General features: G+C 45.9%; 1 protein-coding gene and 1 non-coding gene across 6 annotated transcripts in view; both read right to left on the reverse strand.

Annotated features, from left to right (window-relative positions):
- The window catches only part of PPP6R2 (protein phosphatase 6 regulatory subunit 2), a 355,372-nt gene that overhangs the window by 110,269 nt on the left and 218,325 nt on the right, over window positions 1-26,778 (reverse strand). For all 5 annotated transcript variants that reach the window (XM_063926667.1, XM_063926669.1, XM_063926668.1 and 2 more), the window contains exons 8-12: window positions 24,737-24,850; window positions 23,889-24,018; window positions 15,474-15,626; window positions 12,648-12,848; window positions 8,212-8,276 (exon numbers count right to left, since the gene is read on the reverse strand). In XM_063926667.1, the coding sequence (XP_063782737.1) occupies window positions 8,212-8,276; window positions 12,648-12,848; window positions 15,474-15,626; window positions 23,889-24,018; window positions 24,737-24,850 (663 nt within the window). The remainder of the gene's footprint in view (window positions 1-8,211; window positions 8,277-12,647; window positions 12,849-15,473; window positions 15,627-23,888; window positions 24,019-24,736; window positions 24,851-26,778) is intronic.
- On the reverse strand, window positions 19,635-19,823 carry LOC134938168 (U2 spliceosomal RNA). Its single transcript, XR_010180791.1, has one exon. It is a non-coding gene; the product is annotated as a U2 spliceosomal RNA (small nuclear RNA).

The following is a 26,778-nucleotide window of genomic DNA, read 5'->3' on the forward strand; positions in this document are numbered from 1 at the left end:
GAACTTCTTGAGACGGGCCCCCACCGTGCCTGAGTCTGCTTGTAAAGCCCCAGCGTCATGCTGAGGACTTTGCGGAGGCGGGAGAGGGCTTTTGTTCCTGGGAACTGGCTGTTTGTTGCAGCCTTTTTCCTCTCCCTCTGCCACGGGGCAGAAATGAGGCGCCTTTTGTCCGCTTGCCCTTATGGGGCCGAAAGGACTGCGCCTGATAATATGGCGTCTTCTTAGGTTGAGAAGCTACCTGGGGTAAAAATGTGGATTTTCCAGCAGTTGCCGTGGCTACCAGGTCTGATAGACCTACCCCAAATAACTCCTCCCCCTTATAAGGCAATACTTCCATGTGCCTTTTAGAATCCGCATCACCTGACCACTGTCGCGTCCATAAACCTCTTCTTGCAGAAATGGACAGCGCGCTAACTCTTGATGCCAGTCGGCAAATATCCCTCTGTGCATCACGCATATATAGAAATGCATCCTTCAAATGCTCTATAGTCAATAATATACTGTCCCTATCAAGGGTATCAATATTTTCAGTCAGGGAATCCGACCACGCCAGGCCCGCACTGCACATCCAGGCTGAGGCTATTGCTGGTCGCAGTATAACACCCGTGTGAGAGTATATACATTTTAGGATATTCTCCAGCTTTCTATCGGCAGGTTCCTTTAGGGCGGCCGTATCAGGAGAGGGTAGTGCTACCTGTTTTGACAAGCGTGTGAGCGCTTTATCCACCCTAGGGGGTGTTTCCCAACGTGCCCTATCCTCTGGCGGGAAAGGGTACGATGCCAATAACCTTTTAGGAATTATCAGTTTTTTATCGGGGGAAACCCACGCCTCATCACACACTTCATTTAATTCCTCGGATACAGGAAAAACTACAGTCAGTTTTTTCTCACCAAACATAATACCCTTCTTAGTGGTACTTGTATTATCAGATATATGCAATACATTTTTCATTGCTTCAATCATGTAACGTGTGGCCCTAGTGGAAGTCACGTTTGTCTCCTCATCATCGACACTGGAGTCAGTATCCGTGTCTGTGTCTGCCATTTGAGGTAACGGGCGTTTTAAAGCCCCTGATGGCGTTTGAGACCCCTGGACAGGCACAAGCTGATTAGCCAGCTGTCTCATGTCGTCAACTGTCTGTCGTAAGGAGCTGACACTGTCCCGCAATTCCTTCCACAAGCTCATCCACTCAGGTGTCGACTCCCTAGGGGGTGACAACTGTATAATAGGCAATTGCTCTGCTTCCATCTCATTTTCCTCCTCAAACATGTCGACACAATCGTACCGACACACCGCACACACACAGGGAATGCTCTGATAGAGGACAGGACCCCACTAGCCCTTTGGGGAGACAGAGGGAGAGTATGCCAGCACACACCAGAGCGCTATATATATACAGGAATACCACTATCAAGTGTGTTTTTCCTTTATAGCTGCTGTTAATATAAAACTGCGCCAAATTAATGCCCCCCCTCTCTTTTTTACCCTTTTCTGTAGTGCAGGACTGCAGGGGAGAGTCAGGGAGACGTCCTTCCAGCGGAGCTGTGATGGAAAATGGCGCCTGTGTGCTGAGGAGATAGGCTCCGCCCCCTTCTCGGCGGCCTTTTCTCCCGCTTTTTTGGTAATTCTGGCAGGGGTTAAAATACACCCATATAGCCCTGGGGGTTATATGTGGTGTATTTATGCCAGCCAAGGTGTTTTACATTGCTGCTCAGGACGCCCCCCCCTAGCGCCCTGCACCCTCAGTGACCGGAGTGTGAAGTGTGCCTGAGTAACAATGGCGCACAGCTGCAGTGCTGTGCGCTACCTTGTTGAAGACTGATGTCTTCTGCCGCCGATTTTTCCGGACCTTTTCTTGCTTCTGGCTCTGTAAGGGGGCCGGCGGCGCGGCTCCGGGACCGAGCTCCGAGGCTGGGCCTGTGTTCGGTCCCTCTGGAGCTAATGGTGTCCAGTAGCCTAAGAAGCCCAATCCACTCTGCACGCAGGTGAGTTCGCTTCTTCTCCCCTTAGTCCCTCGATGCAGTGAGCCTGTTGCCAGCAGGTCTCACTGAAAATAAAAAACCTAAAACTAAACTTTTCACTAAGAAGCTCAGGAGAGCCCCTAGTGTGCACCCTTCTCGGCCGGGCACAAAAATCTAACTGAGGCTTGGAGGAGGGTCATAGGGGGAGGGGCCAGTGCACACCAGGTAGTCCTAAAGCTTTTACTTTTGTGCCCAGTCTCCTGCGGAGCCGCTATTCCCCATGGTCCTTACGGAGTTCCCAGCATCCACTAGGACGTCAGAGAAATAGGAGACAGCAGCAGGTGGCAATGGAGGAAAATAGGAGATAACAGCAGGCAGCTGTTGACGAACTTTACAGGCAACAGCGTCAGGATAGAGAGGCCTTAACAAAAGTGGTGCAGCCCGGATTGGAGATGTGGCCGTCAGTGCTCCGACCAGCTCTAGTTCTATACGGGCCAGTCACTTCCTGCAGAAAATGACAGAGGCTGATGATGTGGAGGCCTACCTGACCACGTTTGAAAGGACTGCCGAGCGTGAGAACTGGCCGAAAGCACAGTGGGCCAGCCTGCTGGCACCTTTTCTGTCAGGTGAGCCCCAAAAAGCGTACTTTGATTTAAGCCCTGCTGAGGCTCGGGACTATGATAAACTAAAGACTGAGATCCTGACCCGCCTGGGAGTCACGCTGTCAGTACGAGCACAACGGATGCACCGTTGGGTGTACGCCATGGAGAAGCCGCCTCGCTCCCAGATGCACGACCTTATTCAGAAAAACAAAAAAATGGTTACAGCCAGAGACATTAACTGGTCCCCAGATGGTTGAAAGAGTCGTCATGGACCGCTACTTGAGATCTTTGCCCATGGTCCTGCGCAAGTGGGTGAGCCATGGAAACCCGGGTACTGCTGACCAATTAGTTGACATGGTAGAGAGGTATTTGGCAGCAGAGGAACTACTGATGACCACCCAGCAACACATAGATCCTCGACAGCGCCCTTCAGTAAAGACTGGTAAGACTGTTCCGTGGGAAAATGTTGCTGGGCGATTAAGAGAACGCAAGGCTGGAGAGACTGTAAACACTGGCCCTGGAGACAGGCCAATGGGGCTAGAATGGTCTATGCTGCCCAAACGGGTTGATAATCGTGTGGTTAAATGTTTTAGGTGTGGTATGCCAGGTCATGTTATTGCCAATTGCCCAGTCACGCAAGAACCCATGCAATGTGATGCTGCCTTTGAATGTCGCAGAATGTCTTTCTTTGCTAGGTTAGCCTGTACTGTGGTACCTTCACCTGAGCTGGAAAAACAAATGTGTGATGTGTTCTTAGAGGGTAACCGGGTAGAGGCCTTGCTATATTCATGAAGTTTAGTTACCCTCGTGAAAGCGGGGTTAGTGAACCCCTTAAAGGTCCAGCAAATACCTATTGGGGTAACTTGCATACATGGGGATACCCAACATTATGTCACTGCTGAAGTGAATATAGAAACTTGTTGTGGGTCAGCAATTGTTAAAGTAGGACTGGTCCCCACCTTGGTGCATGAGGCCATAATAGGGAGGGATTTTCCTCATTTTTGGAAACTTTGGGAATCACGTTTATCAACAGATGTGAGAAGTAAAGAGCCAGTTGATAATACCGGTGATTTCATGGATGTACGTGTGTCTTTGGAACTTTCTGACCCTTTGCCTTTTGCTAGTTTGGTTGGGGAAGGGACAGATGGGGAATCCAGTGAAGACCCTCTTGCTGGGAAAAGAGACATAGTAGTTAGAACTGAAAGCGTGCCTGACCTGGAGGTAAAGAAGGATCTGTTTGCGTCTGAACAGTTAAAGGATCCTACCTTAATAAAGGCTAGAGAGAATGTTAAGGTTGTTAATGGAGGACCTGTGGTACCAGGTGACAGGGTTACGTATCCCCACATGGCCATCTGTAATGTGCTCTTGTACCACATTGTCAAAAGGGGTGAGGATGTGGTGGAACAGCTGGTAGTTCCCCAGCCTTATCGGAGAACGGTACTAGATTTAGCTCATAGTCACGTTACCGCAGGACATTTAGGGACAGAAAAAACAACTAAAAGAGTTTTACAAAGGTTCTTTTGGCCAGGGGTTTATAAAGAAGTGTCTGAATATTGTTCTTCCTGTCCTGAATGCCAGTATCATGCCCCTAGACCCCATTTCAGGAGCCCACTAGTTCCCATGCCTATTATAGAGGTCCCGTTTGACAGAATAGCCATGGATCTCGTGGGGCCCTTGTTAAAGTCTGCTCGGGGCCATCAGTATATCCTGGTAATTATGGACTATGCCACTCGATATCCTGAGGCTGTCCCTTTACGCACTATCACAACCAAGGCAATAGCTAGGGAGCTGGCGCAGGTTTTTAGTAGAGTGGGAATACCAAAAGAAATTTTGACTGATTAAGGTACTCCATTTATGTCAAGGATCATGAAAGAATTGTGCAAATTATTTAAGGTCACTCACCTCAGGACGTCCATCTACCATCCCCAAACTGACGGGTTGGTGGAAAGGTTTAATAAAACATTAAAAAGTATGTTAAGAAAGGTTGTTGAGAGAGATGGGAAAAACTGGGATTGTTTGTTGCCCTACTTGTTAATGGCCATCAGAGAAGTTCCTCAGTCCTCTACGGGGTTTTCTCCATTTGATTTGTTGTATGGTAGACACCCCAGAGGGTTGTTGGACATTGCCAAAGAGACGTGGGAAGGACAGCCCACTCCTTATAGAAGCGTTATTGAACATGTAACACAAATGCAGGATAGGATTGCAGCCGTGGTACCTATTGTCAGAGAGCACATTGAACAGGCCCAAAGTGCTCAACAGAGGGTATATAACCGGAGTGCCAAGATACGGGAATTTGCTCCTGGAGATAGAGTTCTTGTTTTGGTTCCCACTTTGGTAAGCAAATTCCTAGCTAAATGGCAGGGTCCATTTGAGATTAGGGAAAAAGTGAATGAGGTTAATTACAAAGTATACCAGCCAGGAAAGAGAAAACCCGAACAAATCTACCATGTTAACTTAATCAAACCCTGGAAAAATAGGTTGTCTCTGTCAGCGGAGCCTTGCCCTTCGGTGTCTTCACCTCGGTTGCTTCCCGCAGTAAAGGTGTCAGAGACATTATCAGCTGATCAGAACAATCAGGTTAAAGAATTTCTCATCCAAAATAGGGAGATATTTTCAGAGCTCTCTGGCCGAACGACCATAATAAAACATGACATTGTCACAGACCCAGGGGTCAGGGTTCATTTAAAGCCATATAGGATTCCTGAAGCTCAGCGAGAAGCTGTTTCTAAAGAAGTTAAAACCATGTTAGAACTTGGAGTCATAGAGGAATCTAATAGTGAGTGGTCCAGTCCCATAGTTCTCATCCCGAAGCCAGACGGTAGCATACGCTTCTGTAATGACTTTCGTAAGTTAAATGAGGTGTCCAAGTTTGACGCGTACCCCATGCCCCGTGTGGATGAGCTTATAGAAAGGCTGGGAACAGCCAGGTTTCTCACCACGTTGGACCTGACCAAAGGTTACTGGCAAATACCTTTATCTGATAGCGCAAAAGTAAAAACAGCCTTTTCGGTTCCGGAGGGGCTGTACCAGTATACGATGTTACCCTTTGGGTTGCATGGGGCTCCAGCAACCTTTCAACGGGCGATAGATAAAATTTTGAGGCCCCATAGAAAATATGCAGCTGCCTATTTGGATGATGTGGTAATTCACAGTACAGACTGGGGGTCCCATTTGGTTAAAGTACAAGCAGTACTGGACTCAATCAGAGAGGCAGGGTTAACTGCTAACCCAAAGAAGTTCTGCCTCGCAATGGAGGAGGTAAAATACTTGGGCTTCACCATAGACAGAGGTCTAATTAGGCCCTAATGGAATAAAATTGATGCTATTCAAAACTGGCCTCATCCAGTGAATAAAAAACAGGTAAGGGCTTTTTTGGGAATAACTGGGTACTACAGACGGTTTATTCCCAATTTTGCAACCACAGCGGTGCCGTTGTCAGACCTTACCAAAGGGAAGCAGTCAAATATGGGGAAATGGAACCCTGATGCAGAAAAAGCGTTCCAAGCGTTAAAAGTGGCTTTGTGTTCACAACCGGTATTGATAACACCAGATTTTTCAAAAGAATTTGTGGTACAGACAGATGCCTCAGAGGTAGGGATAGGCGCTGTGCTGTCCCAAACCAGAGATGGGGACGAACACCCTATCATTTATTTGAGAAGGAAACTCAATGAGCATAAAAAAAGGTATGCCATTGTGGAAAAGGAGGCTTTGGCCATTAAGTGGGCACTAGATACCTTGAGATATTACCTCTTGGGTAGACAATTCAGACTAGTGACGGATCATGCCCCTTTAAAATGGATGTATGTAAATAGAGGCAAGAATGCTCGTGTAACTAGATGGTTTCTAGCGTTGCAGGATTTTAAGTTTACTGTCGAACATAGACCGGGTACACAATTGGCCAACACAGATGCATTGTCCTGCATCTTCTGTTTGGGGGCTACAAGTGTTCCGGCCCCTAGGTCGAAACAGGGGAGGGGGATATGTGACAAGAACACTGGGATAGTGTTTGAGGGCAGGTATGTTTGTCCCAGGTTCTTGTCTTACGTGTATTAGAAAAATGAAAACTTCTAGGAATATGTTTTGTTTTGTTAGAACCTTTTCAGTTTGTTGGAAAAGCTGGGTAAGGGCCCTGAAAGAGAGATGGGGCAAGTTCCAGACATTGGGCCCAGTTCGGGTCTTTGGCCTCACAGAAGGCTAATCAGGCTTTCAGCTGTGTAAGAGTGTTATAGAGCTGCTGGCCTGATTAGGGTGTGCAGACTGCCTGGGAAGACTGCAGGATCTCTGTGAGAGAAACACGCTTCCTGATACAAGTGAGCTATACAGTGCTTACTGGAGAACTCTGTGTTTTTTCTTTAGTGATAGTTAGGAACATCTTGTGTTTAGTTAGTGCCGGACAGGCAAGGTGTTTTCTTTTGGTGTTTGTTTTATTTTCTGTATAATAAAACTGTCTGGGGCCAGTTGTACCAGAACCTGGACTTGTGTTGTTCCTCAGCTGCTGCGTGCTGCCATATACCCCAGGAAACGGCACCTTGCACCCTTACAGTGATATAATATATATATATATATATATATATATATATATATATATATATACATACACACGCACACATATATACATATACACACACACACACATACATACAAGGAAAGTGCACTTTAATCAAACAACTGGGATTAACAGAATTACATTGAAATATGATCTCCGTGAATAACAGTAGTTTATACTAAGGGCTGTAACACACACTCCGGTTTTTCCCGGATGGCAAAAAGCCGGACAAAGTTTGTCCGGCTTTTTGCCATCCGGGAGAAACCGGCAGAGTCTGTCACACAGGACGGCTTTGAGCCGTGTGTGATGCTGTGCGCATGCGCAGCATCAGACACGGCTGCAGAAGAAACCGTTGTGTGTGAAAGCTCCCCTTCACACACATGGTTTACTGGCTCCAAGGGCGGCCGCCCGGCCGCCGGACCCTCCAGTGGTGAGACCCGGCTGCAACCCGGCAGCCGGGCCGGGGCCGTGCAGTGTGAAGGGACCCTAGCCCTCACACTGTTAACTACAATGCCGGCACGGGAAAAAGCCGTCCGGCTTTTTCCCGGCCGGCAAAAACCGTGTAGTGTGTTTCAGCCCATACACTAATGTTGCCAATTATTTGACGGCTCCTTACTCGCTCTCTATATGAGAGTATATGGTATTTTTGTCTCTATATGGTGCTAATGTAACATGGAGGAAGGCATCTCAATAGTAATGACGGGATGCAGTCAATATACCGGCTGTCGGGATCCTGGCGTTCAGGGGACCGACGCCAAAATCCCGACAGCCTGTGAAATGCTGATGCCGAAATCCTAACAAATGCTCGGAATTCCCACCCGGTTGGTGGGTCCATGCCACCAACCGAGTGTGAAAAGAACCTGTGACGAGCAAAGCGAGCCACTGGGCCAGATGCTTGGCGAGCGCAATGAGCCCACAAGGGGACTCACTGCTGGGATTCCGGCAGACGGGATGCCACTGTCAGTATAGTGACAGCCGGCATCCCATCTGCCGGGATATCATATGTATCCCGTAATGACCGCTATCAATCCTACAATGGAAATATGATTTATATACACCTTTATTTGACACACAGCTTTAACACTCAATTTTAGTACTCACTGAATCTTATCATTTGTTTCCCAAGCATCCAAAATTCTTTGCACCAAGCAACACTCCTGGAAAAGCTGGAACAGAAATCTCATTAGTTATACATATACAGCATGATTTAAAATGGTTCTCTTGCAGACAGTTTGAATGCCTCAACTCTTCTGTGTATGTTTGGAAAGAGGTTGGGGTAACAGGATTGATGGATGGGCATGTAATAGGTCTTGGTGATACTGGACTATTAAATGTTGTATAAACTTATCTTACAGTGAAGGCTCAGCAGCTTCAGAAAGTCAGTTTCTCTGAAACATCGCTGCTATATACACATACACACACACACACACACACACACACACACAGACACACAGTGGGGCAAAAAAGTATTTGGACAGCCACCGATTGTGCAAGTTGACCCACTTAAAAGATGAGAGAGGTCTGTAATTTCCATCATAGATAAACTTCAACTGTGAAAGGCAGAATCTGGAAAAAAAAAACAGGAAATCACATTGTATGAATTTTAAACAATTTATTTGTCAATTCTTGCGGAAAATAAATATTTGGACAATCAAAAAGTTTAACTCAATACTTTGTAATATAACCTCGGTTGGCAATTACAGAGGTCAAACATTTCCTGTAGTTCTTGACCAGGTTTGCACACACTGTAGCAGGTATTTTGGCCCACTCTTCCATGCAGATCTTCTCTAGATCTGTCATGTTTTGGGGCTGTCGCCGGCCAACACAGACTTTCAACTCCCTCCACAGATTTTCTATTGGATTGAGGTCTGGAGACTGGCTAGGCCACTAAAGGGCATTGAAATGCTTCTTACGGAGCCACTCCTTAGTTGCCCGGGCGGTGTGTATGGGGTCATTGTCATGCTGGAAGACCCAGCCACGTTCCATTTTCAATGCTGTTACTGAGGGAAGGAGGTTTTTGCCCAAAATCTCACGATACATGGCCCATTCATCCTCTCCTTAATACGGATCAGCCATCCTGTCACCTTTGCATAAAAGCAGTCCCAAAGCATGATGTTTCCACCCCCCTGCTTCACAGTGGATATGGTGTTCTTGGGATGCCATTCATCATTCTTCTCCCTCCAAACACGGCGAGTGGAGTTTATACCAAAAAGTTCGATTTTGTTCTCATCTGACCACATTACATTCTCCCAATCCTCCTCTGGATCATCCAGATGGTCACTGGCAAACTTTAGACGGGCCTGGACATGTGCTTGCTTAAGCAGGGGGACCTTTCGGGCGCTGCAGGATTTCAATCCATGACGACGTAGTGTGTTACTAATGGTAACCTTTGTGATTGTGGTCCCAGCTCTCTTGAGATCATTGACCAGGTCCCCCCGTGTAGTTCTGGGCTGATTCCTCACTGTTCTCAAGATCATTGATACCCCACGAGGTGAGATCTTGCATGGAACCCCAGGTTGAGGGAGATGGTCAGTGATCTTGTATTTCTTCCATTTTTTTATTATTGCGCCAACAGTTGATCTCTTCTCACCAAGCTGCTTGCCTATTGTCGAGTAGCTCATCCCAGCCTTGTGCAGCTCTACAATTTTTGTCCCTGGTGTCCTTATGTGTGCATAGGCGCCTTTGTAACAAAGATGAGAGAGTAGTGTAAAAACAATTTTATTGACACAATATAAACATAAAAGCATAGACGGGGTCACAGAATGAACAAATATATTGCACTAGTCCCAAAAAAGATTTCTCACCCTCTATATGAATTTGCGGTGGGCAGATGGCTTTCTCAGCAAAAAAGCGATCAATTCCCAGTGTGGTTCACTGGGAATTGATCGCTTTTTTGCTGAGAAAGCCATCTGCCCACCGCAAATTCATATAGAGGGTGAGAAATCTTTTTTGGGACTAGTGCAATATATATGTTCATTCTGTGACCCCGTCTATGCTTTTATGTTTATATTGTGTCAATAAAATTGTTTTTACACTACTCTCTCATCTTTGTTACAAAGGCGCCTATGCACACATAAACCTTTTTGTTTGCATTGTACCATAGGGATATGGTGTTCCCTTTTTCTGTGTGACGGCTGCCCACTGTAACATTTATTGCGCACTTTGGATCTACCTTTTTATCTTTGATATACGTTCCCTGGTGTCCTTAGACAGCTCTCTGGTCTTGGCCATGGTGGAGAGATAGCAGTCTGACTGTTTGAGGGTGTGGACAAGTGTCTTTTATACAGATAACCAGTTCAAACAGGTGCCATTAATACAGGTAACGAGTGGAGGATAGAAGAGCTTCTTAAAGAAGAAGTAACAGGTCTGTGAGAGCCAGAAATCTTGCGGCTTGATAGGTGCTCAAATATTTATTTTCCACAAGAATATACAAGTAAATTGTTTAAAAATCATACAATGTGATTTCCTGTTTTTTTTCTTCAGATTCTGTCTCTCTCATCTTTTTAAGTGGGTCAACTTACACAATCGGTGGCTGTTCAAATACTTTCCCCCCACACTGTGTATACATATACATACACACATACATACATTTTATATATATATATATATATATATATATATATACACCCATACGTACAGTATACACATAATATATCTATAATAAGATATCTATAATGTGATCACCTGCCCATATACAAAAGCACACACACGTCAGTCTAACTGCTGAGCAGTTCTGTGACTAATGTTATATATGTAAATTTACAAAAGCTCCATGTTTGCCCGAGTCGGCAAACACTGGAGTGTTTGGCCATTTTTACAAACACAGAAATTTAGCAAAGAATAAACACGGGAGAGTTAGGTCAAATAGAAGTACAAAACACGAGTGTACAGGGACATACAATCAAATACACCATTGGCCAAACTCAGATGTAATTCCCATAGACAACACTGAAACATGGGAATTTACCTAAAATCGTTTCTACAAACACACCCGTGAATTGAGCAAACTCGGATCATAATGCATTTTTCAAATAGACATCCCTCTCAGCAGCGTATTTAGAGTAGCCTGCACAGATCAGTGACATCTGTGCATTTCTTCTCTGGTAAAATGTGTTGACATGTTTAAAATAAAAAAAACCTGTGTGAGGCCCCACCCCCATAAGCATAAAGAGCTCTGGGCTCTTTGAGCCGATCCTGGATCTAAAAATACAGGGGAAAATATGACTGAGTTCCCCCTGTATTTAAGGAACCAGCACTGGGATCTGGCACCGGTCCTGGTCTCAAAAATATGAGGGAACAAAAATGTAGGGGGCCCCCGTATTTTTATAACCCGCACCATAGAATTGTATGGTGGGAACCATGGCTATATGGTTACCCACAAGGTTAATAGAGTGAAATAAAATAGCGCTCCCTGATTAGATGGCAGCTCTGCAAGTGACAGAAGTCAAGTGGAGGCCGGCATTCGGGAAAGGGGATCTATGTGGTCACGCATAGATCTCTTATGGCAGTTGGTGCGGGTATAGTGGGGGTTTTTTTTTTAACCCCTGGGATGCCTACTGGAACGAAGAGGACCAATCTACAGTGGAACAGGTGGGTATTTACTTATTTTATTTTTTTACAGGTTACACTGGATTCTACAGGACAAGAGCACTGAAGAGCTACAGGGGATGTAGGTAAGTATGTGTGAGTGTGAGAGTGAGTGTGCAAGTGTGTTTAATAAACTTTTATTTTCTACTGTTTTTATTTTAATATTTATTTTACAGGGGGACTACAGGAACTAGCAGGCCCTTTAATACCACGTATGCTGGTACTTGAGGTTCTCAAAGTACCAGCATGTGGGGGAGGCTTGCTGGTACCTGTATTTCCACCTGTAAGAGACAATATTATTTCACATTTTTACAACTGAAAGCTACACTTCGCTCCCACCTCCCAAGGGTGCCGATGATAGCCCAGGGCTTCAGCACTTGCCTTGGGTGCCCTGGTGAGGGGTACATCTTTATTAGAAGGGGTCCACACTTACGCAGGAATCCCCGGCCATTGCCAACTATTTTTTTTTATTTTATTTTTTTTTTGGGGGGGGGGGGGTAATGCTACAGGCGCCGGGACCAATATATACGTGTCCCCCGGCTGTGACATTACCTCCCTGGCTAGTGGAGCTCAGTGCTGGTTACAAAAATACAGGGGACAACATCTTTTTTCCCCTGTATGTTTACAGCCCTTGGCTGTTATGCTTATGGGGGGGACCCCACCTTGTTTTGATTTTTATATATATATCTAACCTTTGTTTGTTTTGCTTTTTACACATTTTATAACAGAAGCACTGCAAAGATCTCACTGATATATGCAGGCTTCATGTACGGGAGTGTTTGGCTGCAGCCAAACACAAGCACATATGGAAAACACGTTTAACTAAAACATGGGGTGTCTTGTCACTATGTTCCCGAGTGGTGTCTTGTTGGACTTTATGCATGTTTAATTGGTTCAGGAGTCCTGGGGAAACACACCTTTTTTTTTTTAGAAACAACATTCAGACTTACATGTGTGATCATGAGATCCTCATGCTCAGGTATGCAAGTCTCTGAACTTTCTGTGTTCCCATTAGGTGCCTCCTCCTTTGTTTTCTCTTCCATAGTTAATATGCACTTTCCATCTTGTAGAGAGTGGGAAAGGATTGCTGCTATGCACAACTCAACCTGGACGTGCAGAAAGTTGTTCCAAGTAAACCTAAAAAATAGGTCCTGAAGAAGCAGAAAAACAGAATTTATGTAGCTACCCCTGAATGTTTTATTCATGTGGTGACTAGGAAGACACAGGGAACATTAGGAGTATAGGCCACATCAATTGAAGTAGGCTATTAACAGTATGCACAGTACTTTCCAAAAGTTTTAGGCAGGTGTGGAAAAAATGCTGCAAAGTAAGAATGCTTTCAAAAATAGAAGTGTTAATAGTTTATTTTTATCAATTGTCACAATACAAAGTGAATGAACAGAAGATAAATCTAAATCAAATATATTGTGTCTGCTGGCAACAGTGAAGCATGGTAAAGCATTCTTGCAAGTTTGGGGCCGCATTTCAGCAAATGGAGTTGGGAATTTGGTCAGGATTAATGACGTCCTCACTGCTGAGAAATACAGGCAGAGGCAAGTACTCATCCATCATGCAGTACCATCAGGGAGGCTTTTGATTGGCTCCAACTTTATTTTGCAGCAGGACAACGACCTCAGACATACAGCCAATGGGCCCAATTCAGATCTGATCGTAGATGTGCTAAATTTAGCACATCTACTATCAGTTTCACAGACATGCGGAAGGAAGCTCAGCATAGGGCTAGTCCACCCCACATGTCAGGTCCTACACCCCTGCACAGGTACAAAAGCATCGCACAGCGGTGATGCGTTTGTACCTGATGAGTAGCTGACGAGTAGCAGGAGCTGCGCTGCAGGCCGCTACCCGTTGCGTCCCGGGTCGCAGCGGGTGCGTGTGACGCCACAAAGCCGCGGCGGCTCGCCCCCCCCAACGGTTCCGGACACGCCGCCGCTGTCCGCACTGTGCCCTGCTAACGGTGTACTAACGCCATTGGAATGTCCCCTCCCACCCCAAGACCACCTCTGCATGTCAATCAGGCAGAGGCGATCGCAGCCTTGAGATGCTGATAGCATCTCCCTGGACTCCTGGGGTGCGTGCGCACTCCACAAAGTAATTCAGACTGCAATCACTGCAGCGATGCAGTCTGAATTACCCCCACAGTCATGAAGAACTATCTTCTGCATAAAGAAGAACAAGGAGTCCTGGAAGTGATTATATGGACTTAACAGAGCCCTGATCTCAACATCATTGAGCCTATCTGGGATTACATGAAGAGACAGAAGGATTTGAGCAAGCCTACATCCACAGAAGATCTGTGGCTAGTTCTCAAAGAAGTCCGGAACAACCTTCCTGCCGAGTTCCTTCAAAAACTGTGCAAGTATACCTAGAGGAATTGATGCTGTTATGAAGGTGGAGTAGTCACACTAATTATTGATTTGATTTAGTTTAACTCCTGTTCATTCACTTTGCATTTTGTTATTTAATAAAAATAAACTTTTAACACTTCTACTTTTGAAAGCATTCTTACTCTGCAGCATTTTTTCCCACACTTGCCTAGAACTTTTGCACAGTACTGTATATAAAAAAAGAAGCTTGTGCTATCACCTAAGCCCCAATAGCAGACAAGGCTTAGGAGAAGAACAAATCTCAAAACCTTTCACAAATGCCGAGTCAGACCTTGTGGACGGGTTTCCCTACAATACATAGTTCCATATAACATATTTACCACTGATGCTCTCACCTCTGTGCCAAGCCTATTTTGGAAGTTTTTGGTGTATTCAAATTCCAACATCAATCATTTGTTTATGCAGTACACACAATAGTTTTAGTTTTTATTTTGTTTTGCTTATTTTTTCAGAAGGCTTTGCATTTTTCATAAGAGATTGCTTATAGCTATGGACACAGCAAGGAAAATCTACCCCAGTTGCCCCCCCCCCCCAAAAAAAAAAGAGAAGTGCTTCTTCCTATTAAAATTTTTAAAAAGTTAGATAAATGAGGGAATATCTGAATTCATGTAAGCTAGGATGGGGGAGAAATGGGCATTATAATAACACCCCTCCCCATCACTGGGCTGTCAAATGTTAACTGTAGGGTAGAATGCTATTAGTTGGTTATCTCAGGGGAAAGGGGAGACTGCCCTCTTTCAAATGAGAGTATAAAATAAGTTATTGCCTTCTCAGTATATGTGAACATACCAGATAATAATACCCTACATTACAGAAAGCAAAGCTCAGGGGGTACCCTCATGGATTACCACCAGCGCACAGGAAACCGATTTATCATCAGATCATAAGAAATATTGCTAACATCTTGAATCCAAGAAATTTAAAAAATAACACCAAGTGGCGTTGAGTGGGCGAGGGTGGTGGGAAGCTTGTGGTCCTAGAAATGGGGGCGCGTCACCCCCGTTTTTTGGGAGGGGATAGCCATGGGTCTGCGTGTCACTACGAAGACTTCCTGGCATCGTAGTCCTCGCTTTCGTTGGCCATCTGAGAAAGCAGAGACTTACTCAACTGGCCATCTGCGTGGAACATGACCACTGGACCCCAGATTGCGACATCGGTTGCAGTGCTGGGATCGCAGTTACATACAGGAGGCATCTCTTCTACTGAGACGTCTCCTGCATGTCTCTCCTTGAAATCACACAGAAACTCAATGGCATGCAGCATTGATTTTCTCTCCGCATCTGAATCAGGCCCATTGTCATCTGTTGGCTGCTATCTAGTATACATTTTTGCAGTATAAAAACATGTTAAACCTTTTTCAGACATGCTTACAAGTAAGAGATCCATGGTATGAAGCCTGCAGAGCTCCTGGTTAATACTGAGAGCATTGGCTTGCAACAAGGCAGCGATGAGGCGTGTAGTGTGAAGGCGGGCATTTCCTAAAGGCTCTTCCAGAACACCAATAGTGGTCAGGATTGATTCTTTCTGTAGGAAACAGAGTAAATACCTAATGTGGACATCATTGGAGTCTCCAAAGATGCAATCTGAGCTTTCATGGGTATAGATATGTATATATATATCTATATATATATTATTATTTTTTTACCTTTACACTCTGTATATTTAACAACTATTAACCCTGGATATTTTACCCAAATTTGGTCATTTTAAAATCTGTAAATTGATATGTAAATCATAATAAAATGTCAATGTCACAAAACAGATCAATTACAGTAGGTGCTTCAAAGTATTAGCAGGACAACAGCACAATACTCAAAATATGGGGCATTCTGAATCTCAAAAAACGACTGATGACCTCTCTGTAGCACACTGTGGTCAGGCTGCAAATCAGTACATATCTTATTGCTGCCAAACTGTAACCATACTAGATAAACAAGCAATTCCATGTGCACATCTAATGGAAAATAAAGCATCTTATTTTAGTCATAAAGACTATATTCACTTTAAAACAATAATAGTAATTAACCACATATCAAAGGTATCATTGAGCACTATTATAAACCTTGCTGTAAACATTTGCAGTGATGACATCTGGTAATGACTGGTAATAGAGCTGGGACTGTGAATTAGCCAGTCAGGCAACCTAGGGTGTCACACCAAATTATAGATACTGCAGAAGCAGTCTTGAAATCATGATAATCAGGCAGGGCCGGAATAAGCCTTTGGGGGTCCCAGAGCTCTTAAAACATGAGGGCCCTCCCTCTCTTGTCAGCAACACGCCATTAGCAGTGCCCACTTTATGCCTCCTTCCCCCGTAACTCCATGAGGCAGCCGAAAATGAGACTTTCCAGTTCTCCCAGTATTTGGTTCAAATAGCTTTGGATACCAGGGCGCAAAAAGGCAGGTAATCTCTGTAGGCAGAGAAAGAGTGGGAATGATCTGATGAAGCTGATAAAGGGGGTAATTCAGACATGATCACTGCTGTGCGTTTTCGCACAGTGGGCGATCAGGTTCAAACTGCGCATGCACCGCAATGGGCGGGGGCGCGTTGCACGAGTACAAAGCGCATCGCCGTGCAGCGAAGGGTTTGTGCGACGGATCCATTCGCACGGGCGATCGCAAGGAGATTGACAGGAAGAAGGCGTTTGTGGGTGTCAACTGACCATTTTCAGGGAGTGTCTGGAAAAACGCAGGCGTGTCCATGCGTTTGCAGGGAGGGTTCCTGACGTCAATTCCGGTCCCGGACAGGCTTATGTGATCACAGCGGCTGAGTCCTGGGCTGCACAGAGACTGCACAAAATCTGTTTGTACAACTCTGCTACACATGCATACGCACACAGCTAAAAAACACTTCCCCTGTAGGCGGTGACTATCTGATCGCAGCAGTGCAAAAATCGCTTGCTAGCGATCAGGTCTGAATTAGGCCCAATGTTCCAAACATTTTTATAGTAAACAGGGTAGGTCAAAATAGGCTATGAACAGTATAGGGTTTTGGAATAACATTGTAGGAGGTGGATATGGCGAAACCAGAGAGAGGTTAAAATTAATCATGAAGATAATAATAAATTAGGTACAAAGGTGGTAATAGCATGAGAGGTATTAGCTGCTCCGAGGTGGGGTATTGGGTCACTGGGTGCAGAGAATGTGCAGCTCTCTGTGACTGCTGCCTCTGGTGCACAGTACACTTTGGGGGAAATGTAAAAAAGGGATTTTGGTTACCTACCGGCAAATCCTTTTCTCGTAGTCCATAAAGGATACTGGGGTCACTTAGTACAATGGGGTATAGATGGGGTCCAAAGAAGCTGGTGCACTTTAAATTTCTTCAACTTGGTGTGCTGGCTCCTCCCCTCTATGCCCCCTCCTACAGCAAGTGTAGGTAAAACTGCCCGAAGGAGAATGGAAATACTTGAGAGAAGGAACATAACCTTTTTGGAAAGGCCGTTGCAAGCTAGGATGTTCCGCTCAACCGCCATGCTGTCAAACGAAGCCGCCGTAAATCCAGGTAGATGAACGGTCCTTGTTGAAGAAGACCTCTTCTCAGTGGCAGAGAACCACGTACCACTCCATCCGAGGCCAGTCTGGGGCAATTAGAATTGCCTGGACTCTTTGATGCCTGATCCTCTTTAGCACCCTTGGGTACAACGGAATCGGCAGAAACAGGTAGACCAACCGGTAAGGCCACGGCGGCGTCAGTGCATCCACTGCTATCACCTGAGGGTTCCTGGTTCTTAAACAATACCGGCGAAGCTTCTTGTTGAGCCGAGAAGCCATCAGGTCGATCTGCGGGCATCCCCACAGGTCGGTGATTTGCCGAAACATCTGTGGGAGGAGGCCCCACTCTCCCGGGTGGAGGTTGTGACGACTCAGGAAGTCCACTTCCCAGCTGTCCACCCCCGGAATAAAGATGGCCGACATTGCTCTTGCATTTCTTTCAGCCCAGAGGAGAATCCTTGACACTTCTCGCATGCAGGCTCTGTTCTTTGTTCTTCCCTGTCGATTGACGTATGCCACTGCCATGGCGTTGTCCGACTGAACTTGAATGGCCCGATCCCGAGGCAGAGGAGAGGCCTGAAGCAGAGTGTTGTAGAGAGTTCCAGAATGTTGATTGGAAGTAGGGCTTCGTGGGCTGACCACCTGCCCTGGAACTGAGCCCCTTGGGCTACAGCTCCCCATCCCCGCAGACTCGCGTCCGTTGTGAGGAGGATCCAATCCTGAATCACGAAACTTCTGCCTTCCAGCAGGTCTGAGGACTCTAGCCACCACAGGAAAGAAACCCTGGCCTGAGGTGAGAGGCGTATGATCCAATGCATCTGAAGATGTGATGACCACTTGCTCAGGAAATCCAATTGAAATGTTCTGGCATGGAACCTTCCCGTACTGGATCACCTCGTAAGAGGCTACCATCTTTCCCAACAACCGTATGCAAAGATGGATGGATATCCGATTCGGCCTTAAAACCGCTCGGACCATCTCCTGGAGTGTCCTTGCCTTGTCCTCTGGGAAGAATACCTTCTGAGCCACTGTATCCAGAAACATTACCAGGAACAGGAGCTGCTGGGTTGGCTCCAGGTAAGACTTCTGTAAATTTAGAATCCATCCATGTTTTGACAGAAGCTGAATAGTGCGGTTGATATTGAGCAATAGAAGCTCCCTGTATCAAGAGATCGTCCAGGTAAGGGACGAGGTTGAGCCCCTGGACTCGGAGCTGGAACATCATTTCCGCTATCACCTTCGTGAAGACCTTCAGAGCCGTGGACAAGCCAAAGGGCAGAGCCTGGAAATGGTAGTGGTCGTTCAACAGGGCAAACCGCAGGTAAGCCTGGTAGGGCTGCCAAATCGGGATATGGAGAAAAGCATCCTTTATATCTAGTGAAACCATGAACTCCTGTTCTTCCAGACCCACAATCACTGCTCGCAGGGATTCCATCTTGAACTTGAAGACCTTTAGGTAAGGGTTCAAGGATTTTAGATTCAAAATGGGCCTTACCGAACCGTCCGGAGTCGGTAGCACAACAGGTTGGATTAGTATCCCTTGCTTTCTACATTAGGCGGAACTGGAACTATAGCTCGGCTTTGACGCAGTCTTAGTACAGCCTCTTGTAATATCTCCCACGGTTCTTCTGAATGTGAAGTGGAGTGAATTTAAACTCTCTTCATGTCAGGGGAAACAGATCTTTTACCCAGGGATCCTGGCAGGAGCTTTTTCTAAATATGCTGAAATATTTTAGACGGGCCCCTACCCTGGAATCCCTTAGGAGTGAAGGACCACCTTCATCCTGAAGTGTTTATGGAATAGACTTGGTGCACTGTTTTTGTGATCCTGTAAAACAGGTCTGTTTCTCATATGGTGCCTCTGTTGCATTGAGGCACCACTGGCACTGCCCCCAACACTTGCAACCCTAAGATGATGATCTCGAGTAAGCACATCTGATGAGCGTAGCCGCGACAGTAGGTACGTGGACCCAGCGGTAGTGATCCGTGAGATTCCTGAACCCAGCATTCACTAACCACTGACGTAATCATAAGTTCTGCGAGCAGAGAATGTCATAGTAATACTGCAGTATCAGGTTAATGCGCGGAGTGGACAGAGCAAGCTCTTTACCCATCTCCCTGTTCTAAATTTTCATATAATATATGGCTCCCAGATAAGGGGTGTATCAGACAGGAAACTAATAAAAACAGATACTATCCTTGATCTAGGCCAGAAGGCCGAGAGGCGATGCACAGGCATTTATAATGCCTATTTTTTAGTTAGTTATTATTTTTATTTTATTTTTTTACTGCCTCGCATACTGTAGGAAGCTTTTAAACTCCTGCATATGACGCATAAGCATCATAAAGCCAGCTGGAGATGCTTTCTTGTTTTAGTCCGGTAACCTTTAGCAGGGTTATGTACCAATGGCCTGCGTAATCCAGCAGCCTACAGAGATGGTTCTCTAACCTTGTGGTTATGTATTAGACACCAGTTTTCCATTTTGTAGGAAAGCACAGCATACCTCCCAACTGGCCCGATTTTCGCGGGACAGTCCCGTTTTTTAGGGACTGTCCCGCTGTCCCACCCGCAGGCCGCAGTGGGGGCAGTTGTGAGGCTCCTGCACTTGCTGCTCTGCTACTGAATAGATGATGTGCGCATGCGCACAGAGTCTATTCAGTGGAGACAGAAGGAGAGGAGGCATGCCAGCAGCTCACAGAGTGCCGGGCATGCCCCCTCAGTGACGAAAACGGGGGCATGACTCGTGATCACGGCCATCCCGTGAAGCCATGCCCTTTTTTGGGCGCCTGCACACTGCGCACGCAGATGTCCCTCCTTGCTAGAGACAGAAGTTGGGAGGTATGGCAGAGGGAGAACACACAAACTCCAGACAGCCAGGGTCGTGATGGGCACAGAACCCCTCGACTCCAGTGATGTGAGGCAGTAATGCCAATCTCTGATAGACAACCCCCTTTGAACAGGTATTCCTGTTTATTTTTTAGATTGAGTAATCTATCCTCTGGAGGGAAGGTAAGGCTGTATATGAATTTCTTAGTCACATGAATTATCGTATTAGGCAGACTCCATGGTCCCCTGAATGAGTTACCAGTTAACTCCTTAATGGAGACTTTTCTGTGTACATAAATTTCTGGTATATTTACACAGATCTTGTAGCATAATAATTGCTCTACTCCTAATGGTGTGTACACACGGTGAGATTTTTGATTACGATTTTTACTATTCGTAAGAAAAGTTAGTGCAGATCGCAAGGTGAAAGTCACCTTGCGATCCCGATTCGATGCTGATGCGTGGACCCGCGCGGTCGGCATCGCAAGAATAGATAGACTGTGCAGGCAAGTCAATTTTGACAATCTCTATAGAAGAGATAGTCAAAATTGACACTTAGCACATAGGGGGTCATTCTGAGTTGATCGTAGCTGTGCTAAATTTAGCACAGCTACGACTGTTAACTCAGACATGCGGGGGGACGCCCAGCACAGGGCTAGTCCGCCCTGTATGTCAGTGCCGGCTTCCCCGCACAAATACAAAAGCATCGCACAGAGGCGATGCCTTTGTATTTGAGGAGTAACTCCCGGCCAGCGCAGCTCCCGAATCTCACCGTGTGTATGGGCCATTAGGTAGAGAATTTCTATAACCTCTTAAGAAGCACTATCTTACGTTTTCGCAGCAGCTAGCAAGTTTACCCTTCAGACATAGTACAAAGACACAGGCACACTGTTACCACTGTTAAAATTAAGTTACCACTGCCCTCCTCTGTCTGTAGGCAACGTTGTATCCAGATTATGGTGTGGATGATGGCTGCTGAGACTAGTTTTTACGCAGAATAGTATATGTAGAGGGACAAGCATGCGTTTCACAGTTTATACAGAGAAAGAACCAGCATACCTGCCTCCAGCTAACTGCTGGGCTACATATAATGTATATATTATATAATATATCTGTACTAGGACCTTTTGTTTTTTAAAAGCTCCTGTAGCATCACTCAACCCTACAATAAAGCCCATTGTCATTTGTGGCGTTGGAGTGTCCCTGGAGGAGTTGATTTGTCCCCTGCAGCATCTGTGTAATCAGTGTGCAGTGAAATGGCGCCAGAAAACTGCTGGTCTAGCTCTGAGTTAGCTCCACCCCCTGTAATGGCGCCAAAGCTATGTACTTATTTATACTGGCCATGTTTCCTATATGGTGCCAAACAGAGTATAAATACTTGTTTCCGCCCAACCGCTAGCCAGTTCACGCAGGGGGGCTATGGGATCCCCACCGGGTGGGGTCCGGATGCCCTCCTGCGATCGCACCAAGAACCAGGGGACACACGACTCTTCTCACCTTCAGGCATATGTTTGGGGTGTGCGGCGTACTGCGATTGTGCTCGCTAAGACGCCGTTCCCGCTGTAACACAACCTCTCAGGACAGTGGTCCTGCAGCGGGGAAGCGGCTCTAACGCCTTTCAGAGGCCGGTGACCGTCCTCTTCCCCTAACTCCCACGGTGCAAGTATGCTGTTGCCCAAACAGCTTACCTGAAAATAATAAACAGAAACTAAACTGTAGAAAAAACTCTGGCGCTCCAGAGTGTGCATCTTCTCCTGAGGGCACATTTTTCTAAACTGGCTGTAGGAGGGGGCATAGAGCCAGCACACCCAGTTGAAGAAATTTAAAGTGCACCAGCTCCTTTGGACCTCATCTATACCCCATCGTACTAAGTGACCCCAGTATCCCTTATGGATGCAAGAGAAATGTGGCAAATATCATGCCGCAATAGCGCTTCCTGCTTCACCTCTTTACAGACGCGAAGGAGGAAGCAGTACCAACGAGGTGTATTACCATTTCCTCTGCCGGAGTGGCAGAGTGAAAACTCCTCCCTCCGGCGATCCCCGTCACAGCCCACAGTGCATCACCCTAGTGCTGGTGTACTGCATATCTCCTCCTGGACGACTCTATTAGGCATGTGCGAAATCTCCCAAGCCTCACGAGATCTCCTGTACAGCGCATAGCTCCCCTGCCATTTAGCACACACCTCCATACTAATAAATAGGGAAGAATCTGTAATTGCTGCACCTAATGTGTGTAGTTATCACTTTCTACCCTATCGCCACATAATAATACATCTACCCCTCTGTATAAAGGAGTCTAATTCCTCCCATCTCATCATCTACTACTCTTGTTAACCAACAACTCTCATCACCTCCTCCTTGGACTCTCTTCCCAAGGGCTCCACCCCCACATTGCTTCTGCTTTGCACCTCTTTCAGTGGTCCGAAATCTGTTAGTTGAACCCTAGCTGAAAGGTACAGGTTCCAGCTGGTATTCACCCTACCCCACCTGCATCAATAGCGGAGTTGAGAGTTGTAAATGTTAATTGTATTGTACTGTGTTACCATGTATTGACATGTCTTCGTCTTCTGTACAGCGATGCAGACATTTGGTGCCCTATAATAATAATAATAATAATAATAATAATAATAATAGTGCAGCTCTTGCTGGACCTAATTGTGGAACATGCTGGCTGTGACTGAGGAACCTGTCTTTTTAGTAGCAGCTCTTTAAGACAAAGAAGGATCTTCCTTCCTGCCTACCTCCCAAGTGCAGTGTGGTAGGGATGGGGGCAAACCTTTGCACTGTGCTGTGCTGTCAAACAGGTTGCAGTGCGAAAGTGCCCCTTTTACTACTGTACCTTATTCCCTAGATCCATCAGACCGGCATCTTGCATCTTCACGCTGCTCGGATGTTTACTCCGTCAATGTGCCTGTGCAGAGCAGACTGGATGAGGGCTGGGGAGGGTGGGAGAGGCAGAACACACTCTCTGTTGTCTCCTCCCATTCCTCTGTCATGTGGAGCTGCTCAGCTGACTGGTCAGAGCACGTCCTGCCTCTGTCCGAGCAGCATTTCTATCAACCACGTGAGGAACACTGCACAGTTGTGACATTCCGGACCTGGCTGTAACACCCCCACACACACACTTCCCCACCACATCGCTGACTCATCGGCCATTTAAAGAAAAAAAAAATGCACCCAGGGGGTCCTCCTGCGAGAGGGAGCCTGGGAGTACTTGCCCCCCAGTGCCCCGTCCCCTACTTAATTTGGCTATGTAATCAGGGATAACAGGAAGGCATTGTATTCAGCAAGAGAAAATGCTATAATGCTTAGTAATATTTAGTGCAAAATGATCTGTAGATGTGGTAGTTAATTACTACTGGTAAAGGTTATAGAAAAGGAGTCTGAGTACTCACAAATTACTATAGTATGTAAAGCTAAGGTGTAGAGTTCTAGTGCACAAATGCAGGCACTAGTAAGAATTACCTTAGGGGGATGCTGGAGCAGGTGGTGAAAATCCTTCAGCCGCGATTCTATGCCCTGAAGAATACTGCTGCTGACAGTAGGTCCTGGCTTCTCATATCCCTGAGGAAGTGAATCCAGAAGAGGATCCACACTGTACATAGCAAGATAGACATTGGTACAAAACACAGAGGCAGAGACATAAAGTAGACAGATAGAAAACAAAAGAGAGGAAAAAGTTTGGTAATATCCTCTACAAAGGGAAAGAGAGATGAGGCTGCATAGTTCCAGTTTCATTCAGAACACATTAAAGGGAAGGATAGTTTATGAGCTGCTAAAGCACAAAATGTTTACTTTGTTATCAGACCTGAGAAATAATATCATTCATTTTGGACTAATTCAGAATGCAGTTTGCTTGGGGGTTGAAACCAGAACACTTGAAGTCTGGTTGGTGTTGGCAGCATTCAACAAAGAACATTGTAGTCATGCAAAATATTGACACTTGCATTATACCCCTTTCAAACCGCACAAATAACCCGGTATCGACCTGGCATAGCCGAAATCCCGGGCAATTCAACCCGGGAATAAAGCAGTGGTATACCCTGTTGAATACCGGGTCAGTGGCTGCGTAAATGGGCTCCCAGGTCGATGCAACCCGGGACCCGTTTACTACAGCATCTCCCAGCGCCGCCTCCACCTCCGCCCCCTGCTGCTATGGCAACCAGCCCGGCATATTGCCGGGTCGGGGAAGCCAGCAGCAGCGGCCAATGCCAGATCCCACCCGGGAAGGACCCGTTTCCAATTCCTGGGTGGGATTCGGCACTGGCAGTGTGAAAGGGGTATTACTGTACTTATTAGTTAACTGGACATACCTTGGTCTTCTAGTCTCCAGTAATGTCAGCAGAATCTGCGTTCCACTCACAACACAGCTCTCAGTCTGCTCTCCATCAAACATGTTGTGCAAAAGTTGCTCTACACACTGCTGTCTGCGGGTATAAAACACACTATATTTCTACAACAGAACTGTACCTGCAAGGGCCCTCTACTGTGTGCAAGTGATTATATTGTCTGAACATACAAACTGTAAAAATAAAGTTTTTTGAAGGTGCTAATTATTTCCTAGTATAGCAATGTAAGTAAACCAGCTTCAACAACAGACTTCAAAATATACAAAGCTTTCTGCTATAGATCAACAATCCTAACTGCTTTGTAGGTATTCATATATTATAGTAGAATACACAATCATGTACATTAATTACATCTGTTAGGTTTGAAATATTATTAAGAAACTTGAAAAAAAGTTTTGCTTAAATACAAGTAATGTGAGAATAATATGCTTGGAGCAGACTTATGTACAAAAACTAGAAGCACTGTACCAGGTATGAATGAAAGAGAGCAACTTAATGTCAATTCAATAGAATGTCCCTTGACTGAATTTACAATGCTACTTAAAAGTTTGTGAACCCCCCCCCCCCCTCCCCCCCACCACCAGACACGTGAAAAGGCAGGGAGAACCATTATTTTAAGGTAAAAATGTTGGAACTTGCTTCAGAACCACTTGGACACACCCTAATAATTAACTGGACATTTGGACGTTTTTAATTAAATTAACTGGGGATAAAGAAAATAAATGGCTTCAAAGTACCCCAAAATAAACTTTTTTTTTAATTTATGCACCTCAAAATAAATTGAAGTATTTATTTCAATAAAAAATAATTGCTTATTATCATTTTTGTTTTGTTATTTTTTTTTATTAAACTGGCCTCAATTACCTCCAAATCACCTTTCTCATATGTCCTAGAGGATGCTGGGATCCACTTCAGTACCATGGGGTATATACTGTTTCGCAGGAGCCATGGGCACTTTAAGACTTTTCAAAGGGTGTGAACTGGCTCCTCCCTCTATGCCCCTCCTCCAGACCTCAGTTTTAGAAATGTGCCCAGGCAGACTGGATGCACTCCAGGGGAGCTCTACTGAGTGTCTCTGAAAAGACTAATGTTAGGTTTTTCATTTTCAGGGAGGACTGCTGGCAACAGACTCCCTGCTTCGTGGGACTGAGGGGGCAGAAGTAGGAACCAACTTCCTGAAGAGTTTCATGGCTCTGCTTCTGGCTGACAGGACACCATTAGCTCCTGAAGGGAACTGAACGCTAGCTGTGCCTAGATGCTCACTCCCACAGCACGCCGTCACCCCCCTCACAGAGCCAGAAGTCAGAAGACAGGTGAGTGTTAGAAGAGAGATCTTCAATCAAGGTGACGGCTAAAGGTACCGTGCGGCTGGCGGGAGCGCAGCGCACCATGTTGCCCATACATACACAGACACTGCAGGGTGCAGGGCGTTGGGCACCCTGGGCAGCATGAAACCTTATAAAATTGGCTGAAAAGGGGCATAAGATGCCGAGGCACAGTCCTACCCCCGCCAGTATAAAAAATTTACCTCAGAAATGCTGAGGAGAAACGCGCCATTACGGGGGCGGAGCTTCATCCTCAGTCAGCCAGCACACTGCGCAGCGTCATTTTCTCTCTCTCCTCAGGCTGCAGAGAAAACACTGGTCCTCCTCCACTACTGAATACAAGTATCAGGGAGCAAAACAGAGGGGGGGGGACTGGGGGGGGGGGGGCACAGTGAAATTGGTGCTTTATATTGTGTATTGACATTATAAAAAAGCGCTGCATGTCAGTGGGCATTTTGGTGTTTCACGGGCATTGTGTTACTGGCGCTGGGTTTGTGAACTGGCTGCTCCTATCTGTGTCCTTCTGACAGATTTTACTGTGGGTCTGTCCCCTATAAGTCCCGGAGTGTCTGTGGTGTGTTTGTGCGTGTGTGTGACATGTCTGAGGCAGGGAGTTCTTCCTCTGAGGGAAAGAAATACGTGATAGTGTGAATCATATCAGTAGGAGATTAGATAAGTCTG

This window comes from Pseudophryne corroboree, chromosome 6 (assembly GCF_028390025.1).
Source record: "Pseudophryne corroboree isolate aPseCor3 chromosome 6, aPseCor3.hap2, whole genome shotgun sequence".
Taxonomy (NCBI): domain Eukaryota; kingdom Metazoa; phylum Chordata; class Amphibia; order Anura; family Myobatrachidae; genus Pseudophryne; species Pseudophryne corroboree.